Source organism: Sarcophilus harrisii, chromosome 6 (assembly GCF_902635505.1).
Source record: "Sarcophilus harrisii chromosome 6, mSarHar1.11, whole genome shotgun sequence".
Taxonomy (NCBI): domain Eukaryota; kingdom Metazoa; phylum Chordata; class Mammalia; order Dasyuromorphia; family Dasyuridae; genus Sarcophilus; species Sarcophilus harrisii.
Genome location: NC_045431.1, coordinates 66712621 through 66735386, shown reverse-complemented (window position 1 = coordinate 66735386; position 22766 = coordinate 66712621). Strand labels below are relative to the sequence as shown.

Genomic DNA, 22766 nt, shown 5'->3' with positions numbered 1-22766 from the left:
TCAATACAGAGCAAAATATTTATTGTTATATTCATTTTGAAGCTCTTTTGGTTTCAGTTTCCTTATCTATAAAATGAAGGTGTTGGACTGAATGATCTCTGAAGGTACATCCAATTCTATAATTCCATGCATTATTCTAGAGCAAAGAACAGATAGCAACAAGTTTATTAATTATTCTAGTATGGAGATTCCTTGAGATTAGCTCATATCTCACTCTGTATCTATACTACATGGTGAGACATATACTAAGTTTCATAAAGGCTCTTTGATTAATGGCCCAATTTTATTTTCCCCCTATTTTTTTCCTTCAAATCAAATGAGCTTGGTCTAAAGGGTGAATGTAATATATAATCTGTGTTCAAATAATGTCTGGAAAGTCTCCATTCAATCTGTCTAAACACAACAAATATGATCTAGGAATTGTGCATAAACTGGAATAGATTTCATTAAATCAGATTAGAGTTAGTGATGTCTCCTCGCTGTAGCAACCTTCTTGAGCCTTTTATTCATTCTAGGAAGGTTCCTTATTACCAGATGTGAAATATGGTATCAGACTTTTTCAATTTTGTTTTTGGTTTTGTCTAATTTTTTCCCCTAAATTCTTTGTTATAAAAGGTTGCTTTCTGAGAAGAACAAAAGAGTAGAAATAAAAGGAAAAAGGCAGATGATGTAAAAACAAAGCATCAATAAATATCTACTAAAACTACAAACAAACAAAAAACAAAGTTACATCATATTTTTATTTTACCAGTACAAAGAAAGCTTACCCTATTTGATGATAATCCATCATTGGCAAGGACAAGGATGTTTTCTACTGCTTGATAGAGCTGAGTATTATTACATTCATAGGAAATCACATGTAGCTCCAAAAGAAAACACCTCATCATGGTGATTTTGCAACTTGGCTACAAACAGAATTGGAAAAGAGCTGCTTTACAAGAATTCATTGCTTTTTTTTTTTTTTTTTTTTTAAGTAAATAATTTCACATTTTAAAATTCTTGATCAAAAACTCATCCTATCCAAACATTTCCTAAGGACAGGTCATGCTCCAAGATGTTACATCTATGAATCAACTAACTTAGGGAGTTTTTACTCTGGCAGAAAATGAAAAAGAAAAAACCCATATTCAGAAGAATCCACAATCTAGGACAGCCATGTGGTGGTGCGTGGGGAACATTTTGGATTAGCAGAACTAGGTTCAAGTTCTCCCCCAACCAGTCCCTTAAGAAAATCATAGGATCTAAAGTTGGAAGAAGTCATGAATTCAAAACCCCTCTTATACAAATGGAACCTCAGAGGCAACCTGGATCTCAATGGGAATCCCTTTCTACAGCTTTCTGCATAAAGACTTCTACATGAAGTTTTTCATCCCTAAAGAGAGAGACTCTTTGTCTCTAAAAGCGGTTGTTGGATCTTTTATTTTGGACAGCTCTAATCATTAGAAAATATTTCTTGTGTTCAGTGTGGGGAAAGGTTTAAAATGAATTAGAAATCCTGGGTTTGAGTCTTGGCTCAGCTATTCATTATCTGTCTGACCTGAGACAAGACACAATCTATAATCATATAAAATCTGCCTATGCAACTTCCTAACTCAGTGATTTAAATCTGGAAGGGTCTACTACCTCTGCCATTTTACAGATGAAGGATTTGAACCAAATATCTCTTTCCCTATAGGCAAAATGGAGAGTACTTCTAACCTACCTCTCAGAGGTATTGGAATGATTACAGGTGATACTCTGTTGGGAGTGCCTTGAAAGGATATAAAGCATTGACACACATCTATAACTACTAATCCTTAAAAAGTGATTTTGCTTTTAGAGGGGGAAAAACTGAAGTCTTGATAGAAATGCTGGGAACCTATTCAGTGGTCTGACTCATTCAAGGAAGAATGTCTAAATAAGCAAATTTCACTTCAACCAAACCCCTGAGACTTGCAAGAGCTACTAAAAATAAATCTTTCAGCTTGCTGGCGGTTAATTATTCATGTAGTCTGCGTGGAAAAAGTATAAAAGTACAAAGAAGGGACTCAGGGAGAAGAAGATGACCAACACTAATCAAATAGTGCCCTAGTTGGCTGGGAGATTGAAGCCACATTCCTGGAGTTGGCAAAGATTGACATTGCCAAAAAAGATTCTGATTAGGAAACTGTTGATGAGAAGCCCAATCGTAAATTAACACAAACTTTGTCTTCCACGAAGTAAAGGAAAAGGTAAGAGAGACTTGGTTTTTATATCCAGAAATATGGGAGAAACCAGATTGCCTCAGGTGCTTTCAGTCCAATTAAGCAAGATCAAAATATTTCCTTTGGACATTTGAGAAATTGATCAGTTTTATAGATTTGTTGCTTGGTTTATACAACTTATAATAGGCAGGGTTTTTTTAATTTTATTTGTAAGAGAGGGAGATTCCATCTCATTAATACACACATTTGCTCAATTTACAGAAAACAGAGTTGATGTGAGTATATAATGAAAGTGTGGCTGGGTGGGCTGTAGAATTCTGTAGAGGCTAAGTCATAATCGGTAATATAATTGGCCTGACCGTAATGATTTGTTTTGTTTTAACAATGACTTCTATTTTTCCTTCTATAACAACAACAAAAAATTTTTAAAAGGCAGAGTTGTCTTACTTTGGCTTAATATGTGTTCTCCTCCCCTCTCTTTTTTGGTCTTCTCAGTTTCTTTCTGAGGAATGCAGCACCATATGATAGATAGAGAGCTGGGTTGGAATCTGCTTCAAACACTAATTAGCTGTGTGACCAAGTGAAAGTCTTATTCCTCTCTGCTGTTTAAATTCCTGATTTGTAAAACTGGGGGGAGGAGTAAACTAGTTGATCTATAAAACATATAGATATAGATATAGATATAATGGTATAATCCAATGGATCTGAAACTGTGAGTCTCAAGTATCCACCTAAGACATTTTGGTATGAATTGGTAGTTTATATGATATAATCAAAGGTTCTTGGCACTGATATAATGGCAAGTTTGTTTGAAAGGAGAAGATTTTTTTGTCAGCATCCTATGACCAGAAATCCATGGAGACTTTTTCACAATATTTTAATTTAAAATTAATTTAAAATTTAAAAATATACTGACTATAGAGGAACATATTGAAGAGTGAGATTTGAATTCTATAACTTCAGCTAAATTATAAGTCCTGGAAGAACAAAGTCCTCTTCTGGCTGCTCAGAAAAAGTAATTCACATTCTTTAAGTCTGTTCCTTCTCATTTTATTCAGGGAAGTGGGCTCAGCATGAACCAGCCCTAGAGACAGATCCAGGAAGAACTAGACTAGCATATATCACAGAGGAGAGATAGGTCTATGGGGACAGTCATCTTATACCCTTGGGTACATTCAAGAGATGAACAAAAACCAGTGTATATTGACTTTGTTTCTAAGCCAGCTCTGGGATGACTGGAAGTGAATAAGGAGAAAAGCCAAGGACTATAGTAGAGAATCTGGAGACAGATGTTCTAGCCTGTTCCTAACATTAACTCACTAATACCACAATATCTTGAAGAACGAGAAATATGAATTGTATGATCTCTATTATAGAGTCTCAAACTATCAGAATTGTAAGGAGAGTGGGGAGAAGGAATCTGGTTGGGGTCAGAGTCATTTAACCCCTGTCAACATGCATTGAGGGACACTCCTTAATTATCCCTCAAAGTTGCCCATTATAACTTTAGACATCTCCAATTATTAAAAAGTTTTGCTTTTCTGCAATTTCACCCATTATTCCTGGTTCTGTTCTTTGGGGTCAAGCAGAGCAAAACTAGCCCCTCTTCCACATGACAGCTTTTAAATTCTTGAATACAGCTATCACAATCTCCCCCAAATCTTCTTCAGGTTAAGTTCTTTCGTATGATCCTTCCAGGGTTTCTTAATTCTAAGAAAATTCCCTCTTCAGGTCTCCAGCAATAGAATAATACCATAATTATGGCACATGCAAAAGAAATGGCAAATATACTCACATGGGCATTACTTTCAGTATACAGAGTCGTATCAATATTACGTCCCTAAAAGAAAAGAAATTTATATATGTGAAAAGCTGGAGGATGAAAACATCTAAAAAAACTTGAAATTAAACAAAGGATTTTTAAAACATGAAAAGAAAAGTGTTCATTTATCATTCCACTAGAACCTGTTTATATATTTTCTACATTTGGGCTGTGTACCAGCTAATACTCAGACAAGTGGACTTCAAGTGACTTTCCAGTGTTATACAGGTAAAGCCAATTAGCCTCAGGAGGGGTTAGAAAAATCAATACTTACTTTGGTAATAGTTGAAATATGATTCAATTCAACTATGACATCTTCCCAATGAGAAGCTTCAGTTTTAGGCAGATGGGCACTGATGCAGCTGAAACAAAAACAAATTATGAGGCCTTTCTGCAGCAGCATGCCTTTGGTATTAGTTAGCTACTAATACGAAGAAAACATGGAATCAAAGGATCAAAGGCTTAGATGAAGTCACGTAGGCACTGATTAAGTCGCAAGAATGAATAACAAAATCAAATACATTGACAAGACTTCATACCAATGCAAAGCTAAAACCCATTTTGTTGTTGCTATTAGTAACATCCATTTTCATAGGGCACTTTAGTAGCACAGTGGATAGAGTGCCAGGAGGCAGGAAGACTCATCTTTCTTTCTGAATTCAAATGTGGCTTCAGACATTTAATTGTGTGACTCTGGGCAAGTACTTAACCCTGCTTGTCTCAGTTTCCTTATTTGTAAAATAAGCTGGAAAAAGAGAAGGCAAGTCACTTTGGTATCTGCCAACAAAACCTCAAATGAAGAGTTGGATGTGGCTGAAAAATGACTGAACAACAATAGACATCCAAGTTAGTCATCTTAAAAATAATTTACTCTTTTAAGTAAGTTAAATATACTCCCTTAAATCATGAGCTCACTGTTAAATCTGCGTGACAAATCCATCTTTTATAGATAGACCAGCAAGGTTGGTCTACCAGAAATTTTAAAATCATCTATTTAGATTTAAGTATGCCAATGATGCATTCATCCCACTTAAAATGTAGAAAGCCTCATCTTCCAAACTAGAAAGGTCTAGAGGTTTTTAATGCAAGTCAACCTGTGTGAACTTGACCAAGGTCAATTAATTTTTTCTGGGGTCTCAAGTGCTTCATCTGTAAAATAAGTAGGTTACAGAGAGAGGACTGTGGGAATTGAGTGTGGATCACAACACAGCATTGTCACTCTTTTTGTTGTTCACTTGCATTTTATTTTCTTTCTCATTTTTTCCTTTTTGATTTGATTTTTCTTATGCAGCAAGATAATTGTATAAATACATATGCATATATTAAGTTTAACATATATTTTTACCATGTTTAACATATATTGGACTATTTGCTATCTAGGGGAAGGGGAAGGGGAAAATTGGAACACAAGATTTTGCAAGAGTTAATGGATAATTTATCCATGCATATGTTTTGAAAATTTATAAACTTTAATAAAAATTTTAAAACATAAGTGGGTTGGTTAGATGGCCTCTGGGGTGTCTTTTAGCTACAAATCTATAATAAAAAAGAAGCAGAAGTAACAGCTGATTTTAGGGAATTTTTTATAGAGAAAGAGTCTAACCCAACCCTGTTCCACCTTGCCAGAAGGAATGGAATATGGCAGCTTATCACTTTTCTTTTTCTCTAAATCTGACTCCATTGCCCTTCTGGTGATATTTGTTACAGGGTAAAATGGGCTGTCATATTTTTAGATTAGGAAACATGTCACCCTGGGAAAATCCTCAGAGCAAAAAAAAACAAAATAAGAAATACTTTTAGAAACAACAAAAGGAAGGGAGGGAAAAATCAATAATCTGCAGAGACAAATGAATATGTAGCTGGGAATAAAACAATTAAACTTTCTTTGTATCCTCATTGATATAGGGAATTCCTAATTAGGAAACTCCCTCTATCAAAGCAGATCATCAATTCCTCTGTAGTGGCTAGGGGTACTGGGAGTTTGGTACGTTGTCCAGGATCACACAGCAAGTATGTGTCAGACACAGTATTTGAACCCATATTTTCCTGGCTGGTTCACTATCTCTTACATCATACTATCCCACCTCCATTCTGCCTTATCTCCATCCCCCCAAACAAACCAGAAGATGGATTTCTTAAAAGTACGTATGGTACTTTTTATATATAGGGGGTCCAATTTATTTGGGAACACATGAGAAGCAACATGGTATCAGAGTAGGGGTATCAAATACAGAAAGGGACCCCTGTAGACTGCATATTGATTTAGAAAACTACATAACAAATAATATTATTGGTGGTGTATTTTAATGTATTTTGTTCAACATTTCCCAATTATTTTTAATCTATATGGAGCCCACTTGGGAATTTTTCCTGATATTAGTCTGATTTTGACACCTCTGTTATAGAGATTAAGGCTACCTAATTCAGGAAGATTTGAATTGAGGGCCTGTTGCTGTTGCCCTCAACAATTTTCTAAGATTATAAATCGAAGGCTAATAATAAATCCAATCATACACTATCAATCAATCGATCACATACACACTATCCCCTTCATCCCAGATATATTCAAGGAAGAAAATGAATGAGGGAATGTGCCTTTCCCTCTAAACCATAGTTTTATACCAAAATGCCCAGAATTTGAGCAAGATGAATTAAGCAGAGACAACCATTTGTACATGTAGGTATAATGAAAGAGCATGTTACCTGAGAATGAAGAAATACGTCCCAGATTCATTTAAAATGCTGAAAAAATGGCAATTTAAAATGGGCCACAAGTAGCACTGAATAGATGTGTTTCTTAAGTTTGATTTCTGAAAAACATAATTAGACAATGGTTATTTGAACAGTGTCCATTTTATGAAAGGTGATGTGTTATGGCTAGTAATGGGAAAGAAATAAATATTTATTAAGTTCCTACTGTGTGCCAAACACTTTACAAATATTTGATACTCACAGTAACCCTAGGAGGTAGATGCATTTGTTATCTCCTTTTATATTAAAGAAACTGAGGCAGACAAGTGATTTGCTTAGCATCACCCAGTTAGTAAGTCCTTGAGCTGTCCTCCCAATTGCCCGTCTGAATTCTATCCTTTGTGCCAGGAGGCATTAGAAGGTACATAAACAATCCCCACATTATAACTAACATGTCTACTCACTGTTTCATTTATTCATTCATTTGCTTATTTATTTTTTTTTAAAGCATTCACATTTTATTGTGAATATAAAATACAAGAAAACACAAGGAAATTTGAGGAGGGCATGAATCTGGAGTGTCCTGGAGCAAGCCTGGTTCAAAAGATCCTATTGTTAAATTTTCAGTGTAAGCATTTACACTCCAGAAACTGGCATACATTACAAATCAGAATTTGATTTGTTTTATTGATTGTCTAGACTTAAGTAATGAAGAAAATGTTCATTTAAATTTAACTTAAAAGTATGTAATTAATATTTTTTTAAAGAAAAATTGTTGTTAAATATTTCCCAGCACACCAGAAAAGAATGCACTAACCTGACAGGAACTTTGACTATTTCCCCCCACTTAACGTTTGGCATAAATTAACTTGGATTTATGTTTTTCTCTCTCTCACTCTCTCAAATCCACTTGTTGGTGAATGAAAAAACATTTTAAAAATTCAAATTTTTCTTTAAACTATTAAAATCCCAATTGTTCTGAGGTCTATAATAAACTCATTAGACAGAAATTTGGGACTTATACCAAAAAAGGAATAAAAGGAACTCGATGGAAATTTAGGTACTAAAATGACTTATGCTATTTAATTTTCATCTCTTCTCTAACCATATCAAATGTAGACTTTCACTTGTTTTATTGTGAGATTGTCTTTAGAGAGGGCTATCTTTTTCTCAGTCTTTTTTTAATTAGTATTTTATTTTTCCAAATACATGTATAGATAGTTTTCAACATTCATTTTTGTGAGACTTTGGGTTCCAGATTTCTCTCTCCTTCCCTTACCTCTTTTCCCAAGACATCAAGAAACCTAATATAGATTCAATATGTGGAATTCTTTAAAATATATTTTTATATCTAACCTATTGTCACTTGGTTATATATATTTTTACAAGATTTAAACTTTCATAATTATACTCTGCTTAGGTCAACTGCAACACTCTCTCTAGAAGAATAATAGGCTAAAAATAAAAAGAGCCAGACTAGAAACAACTTACTTCTGCAGATAACTGATTCACTAAGTGGATAATTTACATATAAACAAAAGTTCATAGATCTAGCTTTCAAAGGGACCTAAGAATCCATCTAGTCCAACCCTTTCTTTTACAAAATGGGCCTGGAGAAGTGATTTCCCCAAGATCACAAAGATAGGAAGGAATACAACTTAGATCCAAACCCAGTGTTCTTTCAACTGTACACCACCATCCTCCTTGAGAGCTGAGAGTTCATACAGCCTTATACATGTTAAAGGCCTGATGACCCTAGAATTTCAAAACAAAAATTTTCATGGTAGGTACTTAGAAAATCCTAGCAGGTTTTACATACATTATCTAAGTTATTCTGCAGAATGCTCTGCAAATCTAATTATATTCATTTACAGATGAGGAAACTAGACTAGGAGAAACAAAGTGACTTCCTAAAGATCATGCAACCCCATAAGCATTTATGTAAATACCTCTATTCTGGAATGAAGCAAAGACCAAAGTGGGGAAAGCCCTATTCTCATGGAATTTCTTCTTGTTCACTCATTTTTTACTCATGTCCAATTCTTTGTAATCCTATTTGAAGTTTTCTTGGCAAAGATACTGGAGTGGTCAAAGTTAGTTCTTTCTCTACTGGTATGCTGGAAACATTTAACAGTCTTTCTTTTAAAAAAAATATATCTATGACATACTTTTAATTTTGAATTATTAATTTTCTCCATTACTTAAGACGATATTCGAATTGGCCACCAATACATTTTAGGCTAAATCCCATTTGGTCATTATTTTGGTCCTTATTGACTCAGATTGAGTGAAAATAACAACCATTTCTGCTTTGGTAGAAATCTGAAGGTCTTCCCCCTCCCAGATTCATTCATTCATTAATTAATTAAAATTTTTTGGACTAGGCTAAAGAAGAGATTTTTGTCTCAATTGCTACCTAGCTTTAACCATCGAATGTATGTGAACCCAGTCAAACTGAGACTTGTTGAATATCTGAGCTTAAAAAGCCCAAGGTCTCCTCTTTTTATATATTTCAACTTTTCTTTTTGTTACCTTTTTAGTTTTATAAAAAATGGATGGGTATTTGTTTAACACAGTTATGAAAATTAAATTAGAAAAATGAAACCCACTGAAATGGTGACCTAAGATTTAAAAAGAATATTGTTCTTTGCCTCTAAGCCTCCTCAGTTACCTCCTCCTTTCTAGAATGGAAGCTGCTTTGGGGCAGAGACCGACTGTATAATAAGGGGTGGAGATTCAGGTCCAGTAACTTCTGTAACATCCAATTAATGGGGAACCAGGGGAAGAAATTGTGTTTCAGGATAGGAAATAAAATGCTGCCTCTGGAGTTTCAAAGGTGTTTCTACTCACCTACATACCCATTGTTGCAAGAATGTAAAATAAATCTTTCCTGAATTCATCAGTGGAGTTCTTGTTAAGATATTTTGTTTCTTACAAATGGGGGCTTATCCGGGATCTGGACATTATGAGTTGGCGTAGCCCCTGTTGAAGTACAAGGAGATGCAACCCATTGATTTCAATGACTTTGTAGGTTGGCTCCAGGTCCCCCCTTCAAAGACTGTCCAAGATCTAAAGACCATATTGGTAAGTAAGGACACTGATGAATCCAGGAAATCAGGAAGGGAAATATAGTAGGTTCTTCAGTAGCCAGGCAAATCTGTGTACAGCTCAAAGGTAAGAATCCAAAGCATCTAATATTGCTTTTGGTGACTGGGGGTTTTGGTGGTCTGAGTTGTCAGATTGGTAAAATGGGGAATTTTATGGTGCCAAGGAATGGGAAATCCTGGAAATATCTCTCATAAAATCCTGGAAGAAGGGGTAGGTATATAAGGAAATGTAGAGTTGGGTAAATATTAATGATCTGGGATCACTGGAGTGTGAAGATCTCCATGCAACGGTGCAGGAAGGATCTATAGAGATATTTACAAGAAACTCTAGGGAAGAAGTAAAGAAGTAAGGTAGTGGAAGAGAAGAGGTTCTTCTCCAGGAAGTAGAGAAAGAGCAACTCTGTACTAGAGAGAAAGAAAAGAAATTTAAAAACAGTTTGTGTTTGTGTGTGAGTGTGAGTCTATGTTTTGTCTACTATTTCAGTCAGCTGAATTACAAAGTAAAAGAAATGGCCATTTGGGGATTTAAAAGTGTTTGTTTTGTGCATCATGATGCAAAGTAACTTGAATTTTTCTTAAGCTTTCAAAGTTCTGTCCCTAGAGGGGAATGACCAGGGCTGCTGCATGTGGATTATGTCCAGTCCAGTCTCTCATGTCCCCATGCTCTGGAGTCAGCCTTAGTTTTTATCTAGATGGGTCCCTAACCAGAATCCCAAAACTCTTCTCACAGGACTCTGGATTCTGTAAACGGGTATGGCCTATCTCCACATGGCTTAGAGAAATCAAGGGAAATCCACTTTACATGTTAAAACCTTTTCCCCTTCCCAGTATAGCAGTCCATATAAGGAAGAAAACAAAATTCAGGGGGAGAGGGAGGGATAGGAGTCATTGTCATTTTGTTTCCAAAGGCTTGTGTCTCTACCTCAGGTATCATAGTTTATTAACATTCCAAAGATTTAAGGCATTCTAGGAGAATGGAGTTTCTTTTCTTTTTTGAGGAGGAATTTTCTCCCCCCAAAAATGTGACCTAAATTTCTGTGTTTAAATTTAAAAATCAATTGATAATTTTGGGACTAAGATTTTAGAAATATGTCACAGTAATATTGAATTATTGCTACTAGAATTTTAAGTCTGTATTTAACTTGAAGTTATTAAAAATGGCTATTAAAATACTTCTCCAGTTACTTACCTAAAGTAGTCACAAGTAGTCTATATCTCCTAATTAAATGAAATATATTTAAGGTTCTATGTTCCTTGCTAAATTATATATTGGACAATTTCTAAAAATTACATGAACTATGATTTAAAATTTTTTCAGCTCTGCTGAACATAAGGTATAAATTTTGTGAAATTTTTTCTAAAGTGATTTAGATATTACCTATATTCTGAATCTAAAGGTTTGTCTTGTTTTCTCTCTTTAACAAAGAAATACTTAAAGGGTAGAATTTATAAAATTTTATAGAAAGTTTTAAAAAGGTAGTTTTAAAAACAAGAGACAAGAAAGACTGATTTGCAAAAGCAATTGATAGTTTGAATGGAACATCTAGTTAGAATCTCATGGGCTAAAGTATTGATTTTTAAAATAATTTTTTCAATTGGTATGTGTGTTAAAATTGGAAACTTGACTGTAAATTACATGAAATTCATATCTACTTTTGTGATAGCCAAATAGACATCATATAGCCTATCACTTATGAAAATTGTGAGATTGCTAATTATTAGTTGTAATTATTGTTGTAATATTGAAACCTAAAATTGATAAGTATTATAGATATGAATTATGTATGGCTACAAAGAGAGGAATGGGATATTGGGCTGGCACCAAATGATGTGGTTTGAGGAGCCAAAAATGAGGTGAGTTGTATAGACACCAGATGATGATTGATACCAAAAATTGGGGTTTGGTCATGTGAAAAATTCAGTGACTATTCTCTTTGGCAAAACATATATTTATTTAGGGAAGAGGTTGCAGACAAAACGAAGGGATATAATAGACATCAGAAATGGTAAACATGAGATAGAGCAAGAGAGCATAGAAATGGATTTTAATAATTAATGATGGAATGGGTAAGTTCCTTAGTGGAATTTGCCATTTGCCAGGAGAAAAGGAACATCACACGGGCTTGATTTGCCTTTCGCTTATAAGCTAAATTTTGAAAGGGACTTAGCTCCCTAAAAGAGTTAGCTCTAAGGAGGAGAAGAAAGGTTGGGAAGCTTAGTGGAGTTAAGGGAGATACCACGTGGAAGGGGGTATGGGAGTGGGAAACACACCATGAGGCAGACTGACCCAAAGAAGGGCAGCAGTTATTGGGTGGACTGTAAGTAGATTTTAAAGGAAAATTTAATCTCAGAGATATCATTATGTCAGGTCATGGCAAGGTGAAATTGCTTCAAAACCTCTACAGATGATGGTCTCAGGAGTTTGATTTAACTTGGATTTCAGACTGGACTACCTCCCCAAATGGGACCATGGAGCTAAACTGATCTCCATGAGTGCCTTCTCCCTGCCTGCTTCAGGGACTCTAAAATGGGGTTGGAAGAGGAGGTGGATTTGGCTCCTGTTCTGGGGTCATTTCCCTCATTTATGAACTTTCTTGGTTTGGAAACAGCTTGATTCTGAGTGTAGAATTCCAGTCTCTTCACCTTTAGGTTTCTGGAGGTTCTTGGTTGGGATTTTTGGTAGTTAATCTGAAATTTAGTATTGAAAACTGTATGCTAGTTATTTACATGATCTGTTGGCTCAGGAAGGTGAAGGCTTAGTTCACCCTTCCCTACTGGTTATGGCTGTATGGGAAAATGCACTCACTCATGCTCACCCTCCTTCCCCTAACCTTCCCTAATTAAATGAATTCTTTAACATTAATTGCTTCTACTGTTTGAAGGAATAGCTTATGTTTATATGGTATTAATAACAATCTTTATTTTTGTTTTTCAAGTCCATGGCTGATTTAAGGCAAAATCATTGTGGTGCTATATCAAAGGTTCTACTACTGAGCAATGCAAGGATAACCTTTAAAAATTTTTTTTTGAAGTAAGAAGAGTAGGATTTCAGCCTGACAGTCCCACATAGAGTTTTGATTGTGCTCTGCAGACACATGGGATAGGTAGTTTAGGATCTAAAACCTCTGATTAGTGAAACTTGCTATCAAAATGAAATCTCTTGGGATTATAATGGATATTGTTTTGATTTTTGAATTTGGGAATGATTATCTGAAGAATTATTGTTAGTAAACTACCATTTGAGAGCTGAGTTGGCTAAAAGGGGGATTGTTACTACATGACTGGTTGTCAGCTGTGACTTATGAGCTTTCAGGCTGAAGCTCTAAAAGGATCAGTTTTATGCAATTATAATCAGGCTCCTGCTTTTTCCTCTTATGGCAAGATTCTATAATTAGAGTAAATAGTCAATAGAAATAATAAGCATAGTTCAAGTATGTAATATCTTGTTGTTTTCAAACTGTTTTCAATCTAATCATTATACTTTATAATTAGGTAAATGAGTATTTGACCTAGTCATCTATCTGTTGCAAGGGCCTTATTTCATACAGATATTAATCCTCAAAGATGTCAAAATAATGTAAGAAGAATTGATACAACTATCTGTGGGACCTGTTATTTTATTGATTACTGAAACCAAAGCTGAAACATCTTTAGTATGGTTTGGAGAAGAGGATTTTAGTGTATTTGAGTTTTCTTGGAGAGATGTAATTTAGGAACTATTTTGTTACATCAATGAGAAAGTCAATTTTATTTAAATTTGTTATACATAGGAAATAGTATTTGTTTGTATGGTGTGTCCTATGGCACAAACATGTTTTCTTAACTTATTTGACATGAAGAGCTGCTGCCCAATCTATATTGCCTCTCCCAGTAGAGAGATACTTATCTAGGAAAAAAAAAATAACTGGCAGAGAGGCTTTACACATGCTCCCTTTAGAAGTTTGGATTAATTTCTATCTTAATATCCTGCTTTAAAACAGGCAAATGAGACCTCTGATGGAAGGATTTTGTATATACCTCTGTTATTCTGATGGGATTCCTCCTTTCTCAAAATTGGTTTTAGGTTATAATGTAGTCTACTAAAAGAAATGATGCTTAACTAGCTATTTACAGAATCTTCAGGCAAGATAAGCACGCACACCCCAAGAATGAGGATGCTCTTAGTGCTCTCTCATACTCTCTCTTTAGTTTTCTTTCTTTAGGGTTAGAGCAATTTAAAATGATTAGCACCAGAAAGCTGCACTGACCAGATTCAGGGGGTCGGACTCAACCCACCGGTTCTTCAATCAGCTCAGAACTTCTCTAGGACCCTGTAGTCATCCTACAGGGATGCTCAACACCATTTTCAGCAGGAAGTAGATTTAGAAGATGAGATCATTGTCCCATACCCCAGAGGACTTTGGGCCCCCATTTGTTTGAGAAGGAAATGGAATTGATTGGTAAGTGGACCCCAAACTACCCATTGTCTGAGTGGATTCCTTGTAAGGAGGTCATTGATTCTGTGAAGGTGGAGGTTATATAGGATTAATGCTACACTCCTGCTACAATGTATTTGAGACTTAGGATGGGGACATTTGATTAAGATTTGGGTTAATGTTTCTGGCAAAGATACCTCATGAACAATACAGTTTGATGCTTGTCAAATTATAGAGGATGGGGACATTAGATTAAGTTTTGGGTTAATACCCCACAAACAATACAGTTTGATGCTTTTCAAATTATAGAATTATAAAGATTTGACTAGCCAGACAAGTAGTTGCCATAAGAATTTGTGTCCTGATAGAAAAAGAGGATTTTATGGAACTGACTGTCCAATTTGGAATAATATTTGTTTTTTACTACAAGGCCAGGACACTTAGAAAATGCAGATCAAAGAGAAAGTTAGGAATATATGTAATAGTTATAGATCTCTTAGTTTGGAATCAAGTCAAGGACTTAAGGCAAGTAATAGACATCAATGCCTGGGTAGAATTTGGTAAAGTACTTTGCAAAGAGTCTGAATATAAAGCAGTTTTTATGATTGTGGTACAGATTGCCCCATGTACAGATAATACCATTCCCTTTAGAGATGAAAAAACGTAAGAGTTAATTCAAATGTGGGATCCTTCAGTTAACTGAAATAACATTTCTAGGGAGAACTTCAATGCTTTTTTCTACCTTTCCCTTTTATAAGGAAATAAACCAGGATATACTAATTGGCTAATATTTTATATAATAGTATTTATATTAATATTTAGCTCTGGAGATCAATCAGTTTTCCTCTCATGGCAAGGTGAAAGAATCCTTTGGAGGTATCATACAGGCAGGTATGATAGAGGTATCAAACCGTCTTTACCTGGGAACTGAGTGGCACCTGTGCACTGATCCAAATCCTTTTACCTTGGCATTCAATGAATTAAGAAAGACTAACTCAGGAAGAATTAAGTCAAGGATAGTAACTGATGAATTCAGGGCTAGAAATTTAGTTCTACATTAAGTTCATTCCTACTCTAATAAGTAAATATTATTGGATAAGTTATTTTACCAGAGAGGCAGTGAAGGGAATAGCAGAACAGTTAGATGCCACTAGCAGAATGGCATGGGAAAACAATGATTCTAGAAAGGTTATTGACAAAAAGGAGGAAACAGTTAAAAGTAGTTTCATTTCTAGTACAGCCCTGTCAGAAGAATTAGTAGAGAATTCTTAATTATTCATCCTGTATAAGGAAATCTGTGGAAAGGTTTATAGACTCCTATGAACTGGGATGTAAAAAAAATATATATATATATATATATATATATATATATATATATATATATGCCAAATTTGAGGGGTTACAAAAGGATGTGGAAACCAAATTATTAAAAAAGAAAAAATGGAGAAATTGTGAGAAATGGATGGGCTTTTGGTTTCCACAGTTATGAAAATTAAATTGGAGAAATGAAACTTAAATTAGAACACTGAAACCCACAAAGATATCAAAGAATAATATAAGGTGGAGCTTATCTTCCTCCAAAAGAATGTAAACTTCTTGGGGGCAGGCACTGATTTTTTAATCAGGGGTGAAATCAGGGGTGGTAGCCTGAGATTTGAAAAGAATTTTTTGTTCTCTGCCCTTAGCCCTCCTCTGTACCCTACCCCCTTCTAAAATAAAAGCTCCTTAAGAGCAGGTACTGGTTAATATATATAATGGTGGAGATTCATGTCTTATAACTTCTGTAGCATCCAATTAATGAGGAATGAGAGGAGGGATTTGTGCTTCAGAATAGGAAATAAAATGCTGCTTTTGGAGTTTCAAGGGTGTGTCTACTCATCCAGGTATCCATTCTTGCAAGAATATAAAATAAATCTTTCCTTCATTCATCAGTGAGTCTGTGAAGTTCTTGGGAAGATATTTTGTTTCTTACAGTTGGAATGTTATTTGAGAGTACATTTATCTATTAAGTTATGCTGACACTATGAATATAATACTATCTAACAAGTGTGACTAAAAGCAGGTGTTGGCACAAAGGTGTTGGCATAAAGGTGTTGGCACAAAAATTACAAATTTAATTTATGCCTAAAATCAGGTATGACTATAAATTGCAAAAAAAAAAAAAAAAAAAAAGGAATGACCTGCATTGGTAGAAAGAGACTCCTTATCCAGAAGGTCTCATTACCCAAAAAATCATAGGTTTGGTTCTATCACTTTTGAGATTATTTAATTTGTTATCAGGTAATAGAATTAATTTTTCATAGCACACACCCTCTTTAAACTATTTAAGTCTTCCTAGGTACTATTCCTATAATTCAGAAGCCTGCCATCAAGTAAATAATGGTGCCTATTTAAACATGTAAGACAGTTGGGATAACTGGGAGATGAGAAAGCACAAGACTCTGTCTCTTAAGTATACCTTTCATGTTAAACAATGTCATGTAAAATAATCACATAAATATTAAACACTAATTTATTATTTGCCTATGACTTGTAGAATAAAATATCATTTGGAGCAAGTCATGATAGGGGGAAAAAAGTTCACAGTTACCTTAATTGTGATCAACCACTATTTACTCTGGTTTTCTTTGTTACTTCAAGAACAAATTTAAATTTATGACAACAGCTGCATGGTGGTCCCATGCTTTACCTTAACATTAAGATTTTTATTTGTTTATGTTTTCAGAGTAATAACTACCAATCTGCATCTGCTTATTCTACATCTGTTTTGTCTCTTTTTGAATTGATAAATTCTCTATTGTGTGAAACATTTCCAACTATGATTTATACAATTTACAAAAATAAAAAATAAAAATTCAGCACAATTCTGTCTCCAAATGTGAGAATGCCAAAGAATGGATTAGAAATGCTTTTAGAGAACAGCCTTTTAAATTCATGAAAATTACTTAGAATGAATTTAATCAATAATAAAAGAGTCTTCTATAGAACCAAATCAAGTTTCACTTAAAATGATTAACCTAGAATTCCAAATAACATGGGGGCAGTTATAAGGGCATGTTGGGATATGCTAGGTATCCTAATTATCAAAAAGCATTTATAATATTCTCTCTTGCAAAAGAATGATTCCAATATAATTCCTTTCCTCAATTACCCTATGACATAGATATTCAGATGTTCCTGAAAACAGATAGAGGAAAGGATGGGGAAGAATTGTAACCCTCTCCTTTCTGGGTATATCTCTATTATATAGCAATAATGTAGCTATGATTTTTTTTTCAGGCTGTGTAAAGCTTCAAGAAAAACATGGCTAGATGACCCTAGGAAAATCATGGTGGTAGGATCATATTATAACTCACCAGCTCTCCTAGAGTGTTTTTCTTAGTAACCACAAAATTATTCGTCTTTTCGGATAAAACCCTGATTGCTCATAATAATAACAGCTCATAATTTAAACCACTTTACTCTTATAAAGATGTTTTTACACAGATCAACACATTTGAGCTTCACAACCAGCCACCTGTGCTAACTAAGTTTTATCAAATTGAGCTCATAATATTTCTTTACACATACTCCCCAATCCCCAATGCTGAGGATGCTAATGCAAGGGTATTTTTTTTCTCTGCCTAATTTCCTCCATGGTGGGCTGCTATTGTCATAAGCATCCCGACTAAACCTATGACATGACAGCTTGCTAAGGGCAGGTGAAGAGATGTGAATAGAATTACACTAAATTCTGTTTGCTGAAAAATTTGCTCCAGGGCATGCCTAGCTTTTCTAACTGGCTTTAACAAGCTTTCAGAGGACAAAACTTGTGGAGGATACTATTTGCCATTGCTGCTAACCACTTCAGCAGTCTAGAAAAGCTAAATTAAGAAGATAAGGAACTATATGCTGTGATAATAGCCCTGTCTTCAGGAATATCATTTAAAAAATTATTTTGTATTTGAATAAATGAGGAGAAAAAAAAACAATGAGTACAATAGACCAAGCACTGGGAAAACAAACACAAAAGTCAATTCAGTTCTTGACATCAAGGAGTTTACATATTTAATAGGGGCACAGCATACCACCCAAAGATCAAGGAGAAGTATTCAGGTCCAAAAAGTTACAGGAATGATGTACTGAAAGAACAATTGCAGGGTTGATTCAATCATGGTTCCCAAAGGATCTCAGAGGAAGAAAAGAGCAGAGAGGAGAGAGTAAAGTGCGAAAGGGTAGCTGAGACTTTCCTGAAATAATGGTCAAGGAAAAGTAGCTGCCCACTGGGATAGACAGATCCCAAGTTTTCAAGACAATAATACATTCATGTATTCTTTTTTTTTTTTTTTTTAACAGCCGTTCTCCAATTGATGGGCATACATTGTTTCCAAGTCTTTATCATAGATTGCTACTATGATTATTTTTGCATACATATTTTTGCAGATTTCCTTAGGATACAATGGTCCTGAGTTTTTGAAGGCTGTGCCCACACAGAGCAACTGATAGAATGCTAGATTTAAATTGGAAGAGATCTCCAAGTTTAATTCCCTTCTTTTTTACAGATGAAGAAATTGAGATCCATAGTTTGACTAAAACGTCAAAGTCCTTGGGATGTAGACAACCTACCTGAATTCCTTCATCAGTAATTAAAAAACTACTTACTTATTCATGTGATTCTGAACCTACTGCAGTCAAAATCCAAACCATAATTGCCATCCTCCAGTTCTCACTGAGACCTGGCTCTCCTCCTGATGACATGACCATCCTTAGCCATCCTTTCCAGCATTTTTGAGCTTTCACTTATTTCTCTGACTCAGTTTGGTAGGGGAATTGGAATACTCATTACTCCATCTTGGGACATCCAAGGCTCTCCTCTGTTGGATCCTAGTGTTAACTCAACTTGAAACAAGGTACTAAGTGGAACTGAGAAACAATGCTTGTGTTCACATCTGTACTCACTGGAGTTCACATGTTTGGGAGATTTCAGGGTTTAGTATGAGATATCCAAATTCACACCTCCCTTGAAGCTCTCAGGGCCAGAGAGCACTCTGGGAGAAACCCATAATCCCTCTCTCTCAGAAGAGATCCTATATAAGTAACAGACAGAGGCTCTCTCAGGGAGTTGAGCTGAAAACACTGAGAGAAGAGTTCAGCTGAATTAGATTGGAGAAGGGACCGTCAGTTCAGTTGAGAGAAGCACTCTCTCAGAGGCACAACCAGATTCAGCACTCTGGGAGATTGAGAGCCAGAAACCCTCTCTCGGAGGCAAGAGAGATTCATTCCACCTGGAGGCTGAAGAAAGCAGAGGCAAAGGACAAAGCTGCAAGAGCACCATCTCTTCTCCTCCTTTGAGGTATATTCAGTCCATATGTATTTCCCACTCAAAATTTGCCTCTAACCTCCAAGACACTTCTCATTTCCTCAATGACTTTACTGCCTGACTCACATTCCCAAACTCCTGCCCTTATACAAGGCTTAAATATGCATATTGATAACCCTTCAAATGCTGTACTCTTAAAGTACCTTAATTTATTTCATGCCACCTATCGTTCTACCCATTTCACTTTGTTATGGATATGATCTTGCCATCCCCTACAAATGTTCCACTTCTGTATTCAGAAATTCTGAAATTCCATTTTATAGTGACAATCTATTGTCATTTCACCTCTTCCTTAAAACCCCAAGCCATGTTCTTCATCTTTACCATGACCTACAAACCCCCAACCTCTCCATTCTATCCCTTAACTCACAATTAACTCACAATCTCCCTCACCAATGCTATTTTTCCAAACTTTTTTATCTCTCCTTAGACTTAACCCCTACTGACTGGTCTCCCCTGTGCCTCTTCCCACTCCAACTCTATCCTCCATATAGTTGTGAAGGTAATCTTCCTTAAGTGCAAATCTAACCATGTTAACCTCCTTTATTCAATCAATCCCATTGACTCCCTAACATTTCCAAGATCCAATAAAAATTGTTTGACATTCAAAGTCCTTTTTCCTCCCCCAACCCCAGTCTTTTATCTAGATACAAATGATTTCCTTGCAGTTCCTGACACAAGACACTCTATTTCTTGATTTCTTGCTTTTCCATTGGCTGTTCCCATGCCCCGCATTCTTCCTCTACTCATCACTACTTTCTGGCTTCCCTCACTTCCTTCGAGTCCCAGGTAAAAATCCCATCTTTTAGGAAAAGCCCTCTTAAATTCAGTCCCTTTCTTTGGTTGCTTACCAATTTAACTTTTCTGGGTTTTGTTTGTACATAGTTTGCAAGTTGTCCCTCATTAGACAAGGACTTGAAGATAGGACTTTTTTTTTTTTTTTTTTTTTTTTGTATCCCCAGGGCACAACCCAGTGCTTAGCACATAAAAGAAGCTAAATAAATGCTTACTGACTCACTCACCAACAACTATTAAGTATCTGAGGTGGGCTTTATGCCCAGATTTTCTTGACTCCAGATCTGTCCAATACTGTACTTGATCCACAAAGTGTACTATCTGTCTCTCTAGTCAAGAAAATGAAAATAGTATTGGAGGGACTAAACCCAGGAACTTTGCAACCACGTGAAAATGAATTATTAACTGAAGTGATTTGAAAAAAAAAACAATAGCCACATTATTTTTTGGTAACTGTTTCTTAACCATTCAAAAACTCAAATCTTTTTCATTGTTGTTAGGTAGCAAGTAAAATCAATAAGTATAACTCTTGATGCTTTAAAATGGTTTTGACTCACCGAATAACAAAAGTTTCCTTCTTTTTCCACCCCTAATTACACAGAAGATACATATGGAATCTCAATCTCCCAAACTACTTTAGTTATAAATGCTATTATATATGTGTGTCCACCAAAGAATTCTGGAGACCCAGACCAGAGTGAGTGAGCCCTATATCAGGTAAGTATAGATATGACCCACCTCTGCCTGAAGCATTTCGAGAATGACAGATATTACTGGTACTTTGGGAAAACAGGCATATTGAAATACTGTTTTGAATTGACATAGTTTTCTAGAAATCAATTTGAAATTATGCTCCAAAGGTGACTAAACTGTATATGGCCCATTATTCAGTACCCACAAGTATAACTCTCTAGCAGCTTTAACTGGAAACCAAGGGAGTACCCATCAATTGGGGAAAGGCTGAACAAATTATGATATATGACTATAGTGGAATTCTATATTGTACCATAAGTTAAGAAAAATGGTGTCAAAGAAACTGGAAAGACATGTACAAATTTATTTTGAGTAAAGTGAGCAGAACGATAACATGCTACAGTATCAACATTATAAAAACAATTTTGAAAGTCTTAAAAACTCTGATCAACACAATTATCAGTCATGCTTTAGATAATCAATGAAATGATAGAGAAGTAATGTATTAAGATTAAGTCATATCTTGGACAATATACAAATTTTTGTACTTGTCAAGGCTGACTTTTTTATAAGTTTTTTTTTTTATGGGAAGGGGGAGGAAGAGTTGGAGAAGTGGGAGAAAAATTCTCAATAATTGAAAAAAAATGAACTACTTTAAAAAGAAATACTATTTTTATAATACATATTTCTGAAACATCCTTCCCTATTCTAAGCAAAAAAGCCATTTCTTGAAAGAAAGACTTAAGAAGAAAAAAAATCATTTCAGCAAAACTAATCAACATATTAGCTACAGCTGACAACTTGCACAATCTTCCTCACTCATAGTCAGCCACTCCTGTGATGACAGGAAAGAGATGCATTTTTAAAAAACTCTTTTCTAGGGTTCAGTTTAGCCATTAAAATTATGCAATATTTGGCTTTTTTGTCCTTTCCTTTTACATTTTTGCAATTATATAATATAGTTATATTAGATAGTTTCCCTGATTCTGCTTTCTTCACTCGGTCTCACTTCATATAAATCTTCCCATTTTTCTATTATTTCTTCATATTTGCCCTTTCTAATGGCATAGGAATACTATAATTTTTTTTTCATCTACAAAATTGGTTCAGCTAGTCTCCACTTGTTGACCACTTACTTTGTTTCTCCTTACTTGCTAGATGGCTTCTTTCCATTTTCACTTGCAGGAGTAATAAAAAAAAAAATCAGTTTTGCTGTTTCTTCTCCCCCACATTTTTTTTTTCTGTTCTTGTACTTCTTCTATATTTTTAAATTCTATCTAGGGCATTCTATTCCTCAGAGAATCCACCAGTTTATTAAGATATTGAGATCCACCATATATTCTAAGCTGTCATACTGTGGTACATTTTTAACCCTATGCTATTTTAAATGATTTTATTTTTAAAAATATATTTTATTGAGGCCTTCTGTCTCCACAAAAATGAAATGACTTGATAGCAAAGTAATTTCAGACCCTATTCCCTGAAGATATTTTCAACCTTATGAAAAAGAAAAAAAACTAAGCAAAACCCCCTCCATATAGTGATTCTAGCTGTTGATGTATACAGTGCCTTACCCTAGTTGTCCCTCACCTCTCTGCTGGGAGGGGGAGTCTTGGTTCTCTCTGTTCTTTGGGACCTTCATTACATTTTCATTTACACAGACTTCAAATTCCTGTTTGTGATGTTATTTATACCCACAAA

The 22766-nt window shown here is 35.1% G+C and overlaps 1 protein-coding gene across 4 annotated transcripts in view; it reads right to left on the bottom strand.

The window, feature by feature from the left end:
* IL15 (interleukin 15) overlaps window positions 1-22766 on the bottom strand; it is a 177499-nt gene that overhangs the window by 3807 nt on the left and 150926 nt on the right. For all 4 annotated transcript variants that reach the window (XM_031942128.1, XM_012552200.3, XM_031942129.1 and 1 more), the window contains 4 exons: window positions 6709-6815; window positions 4280-4367; window positions 3979-4023; window positions 768-905 (listed from right to left, as the gene is read on the bottom strand). In XM_031942128.1, the coding sequence (XP_031797988.1) occupies window positions 768-905; window positions 3979-4023; window positions 4280-4367; window positions 6709-6815 (378 nt within the window). The remainder of the gene's footprint in view (window positions 1-767; window positions 906-3978; window positions 4024-4279; window positions 4368-6708; window positions 6816-22766) is intronic.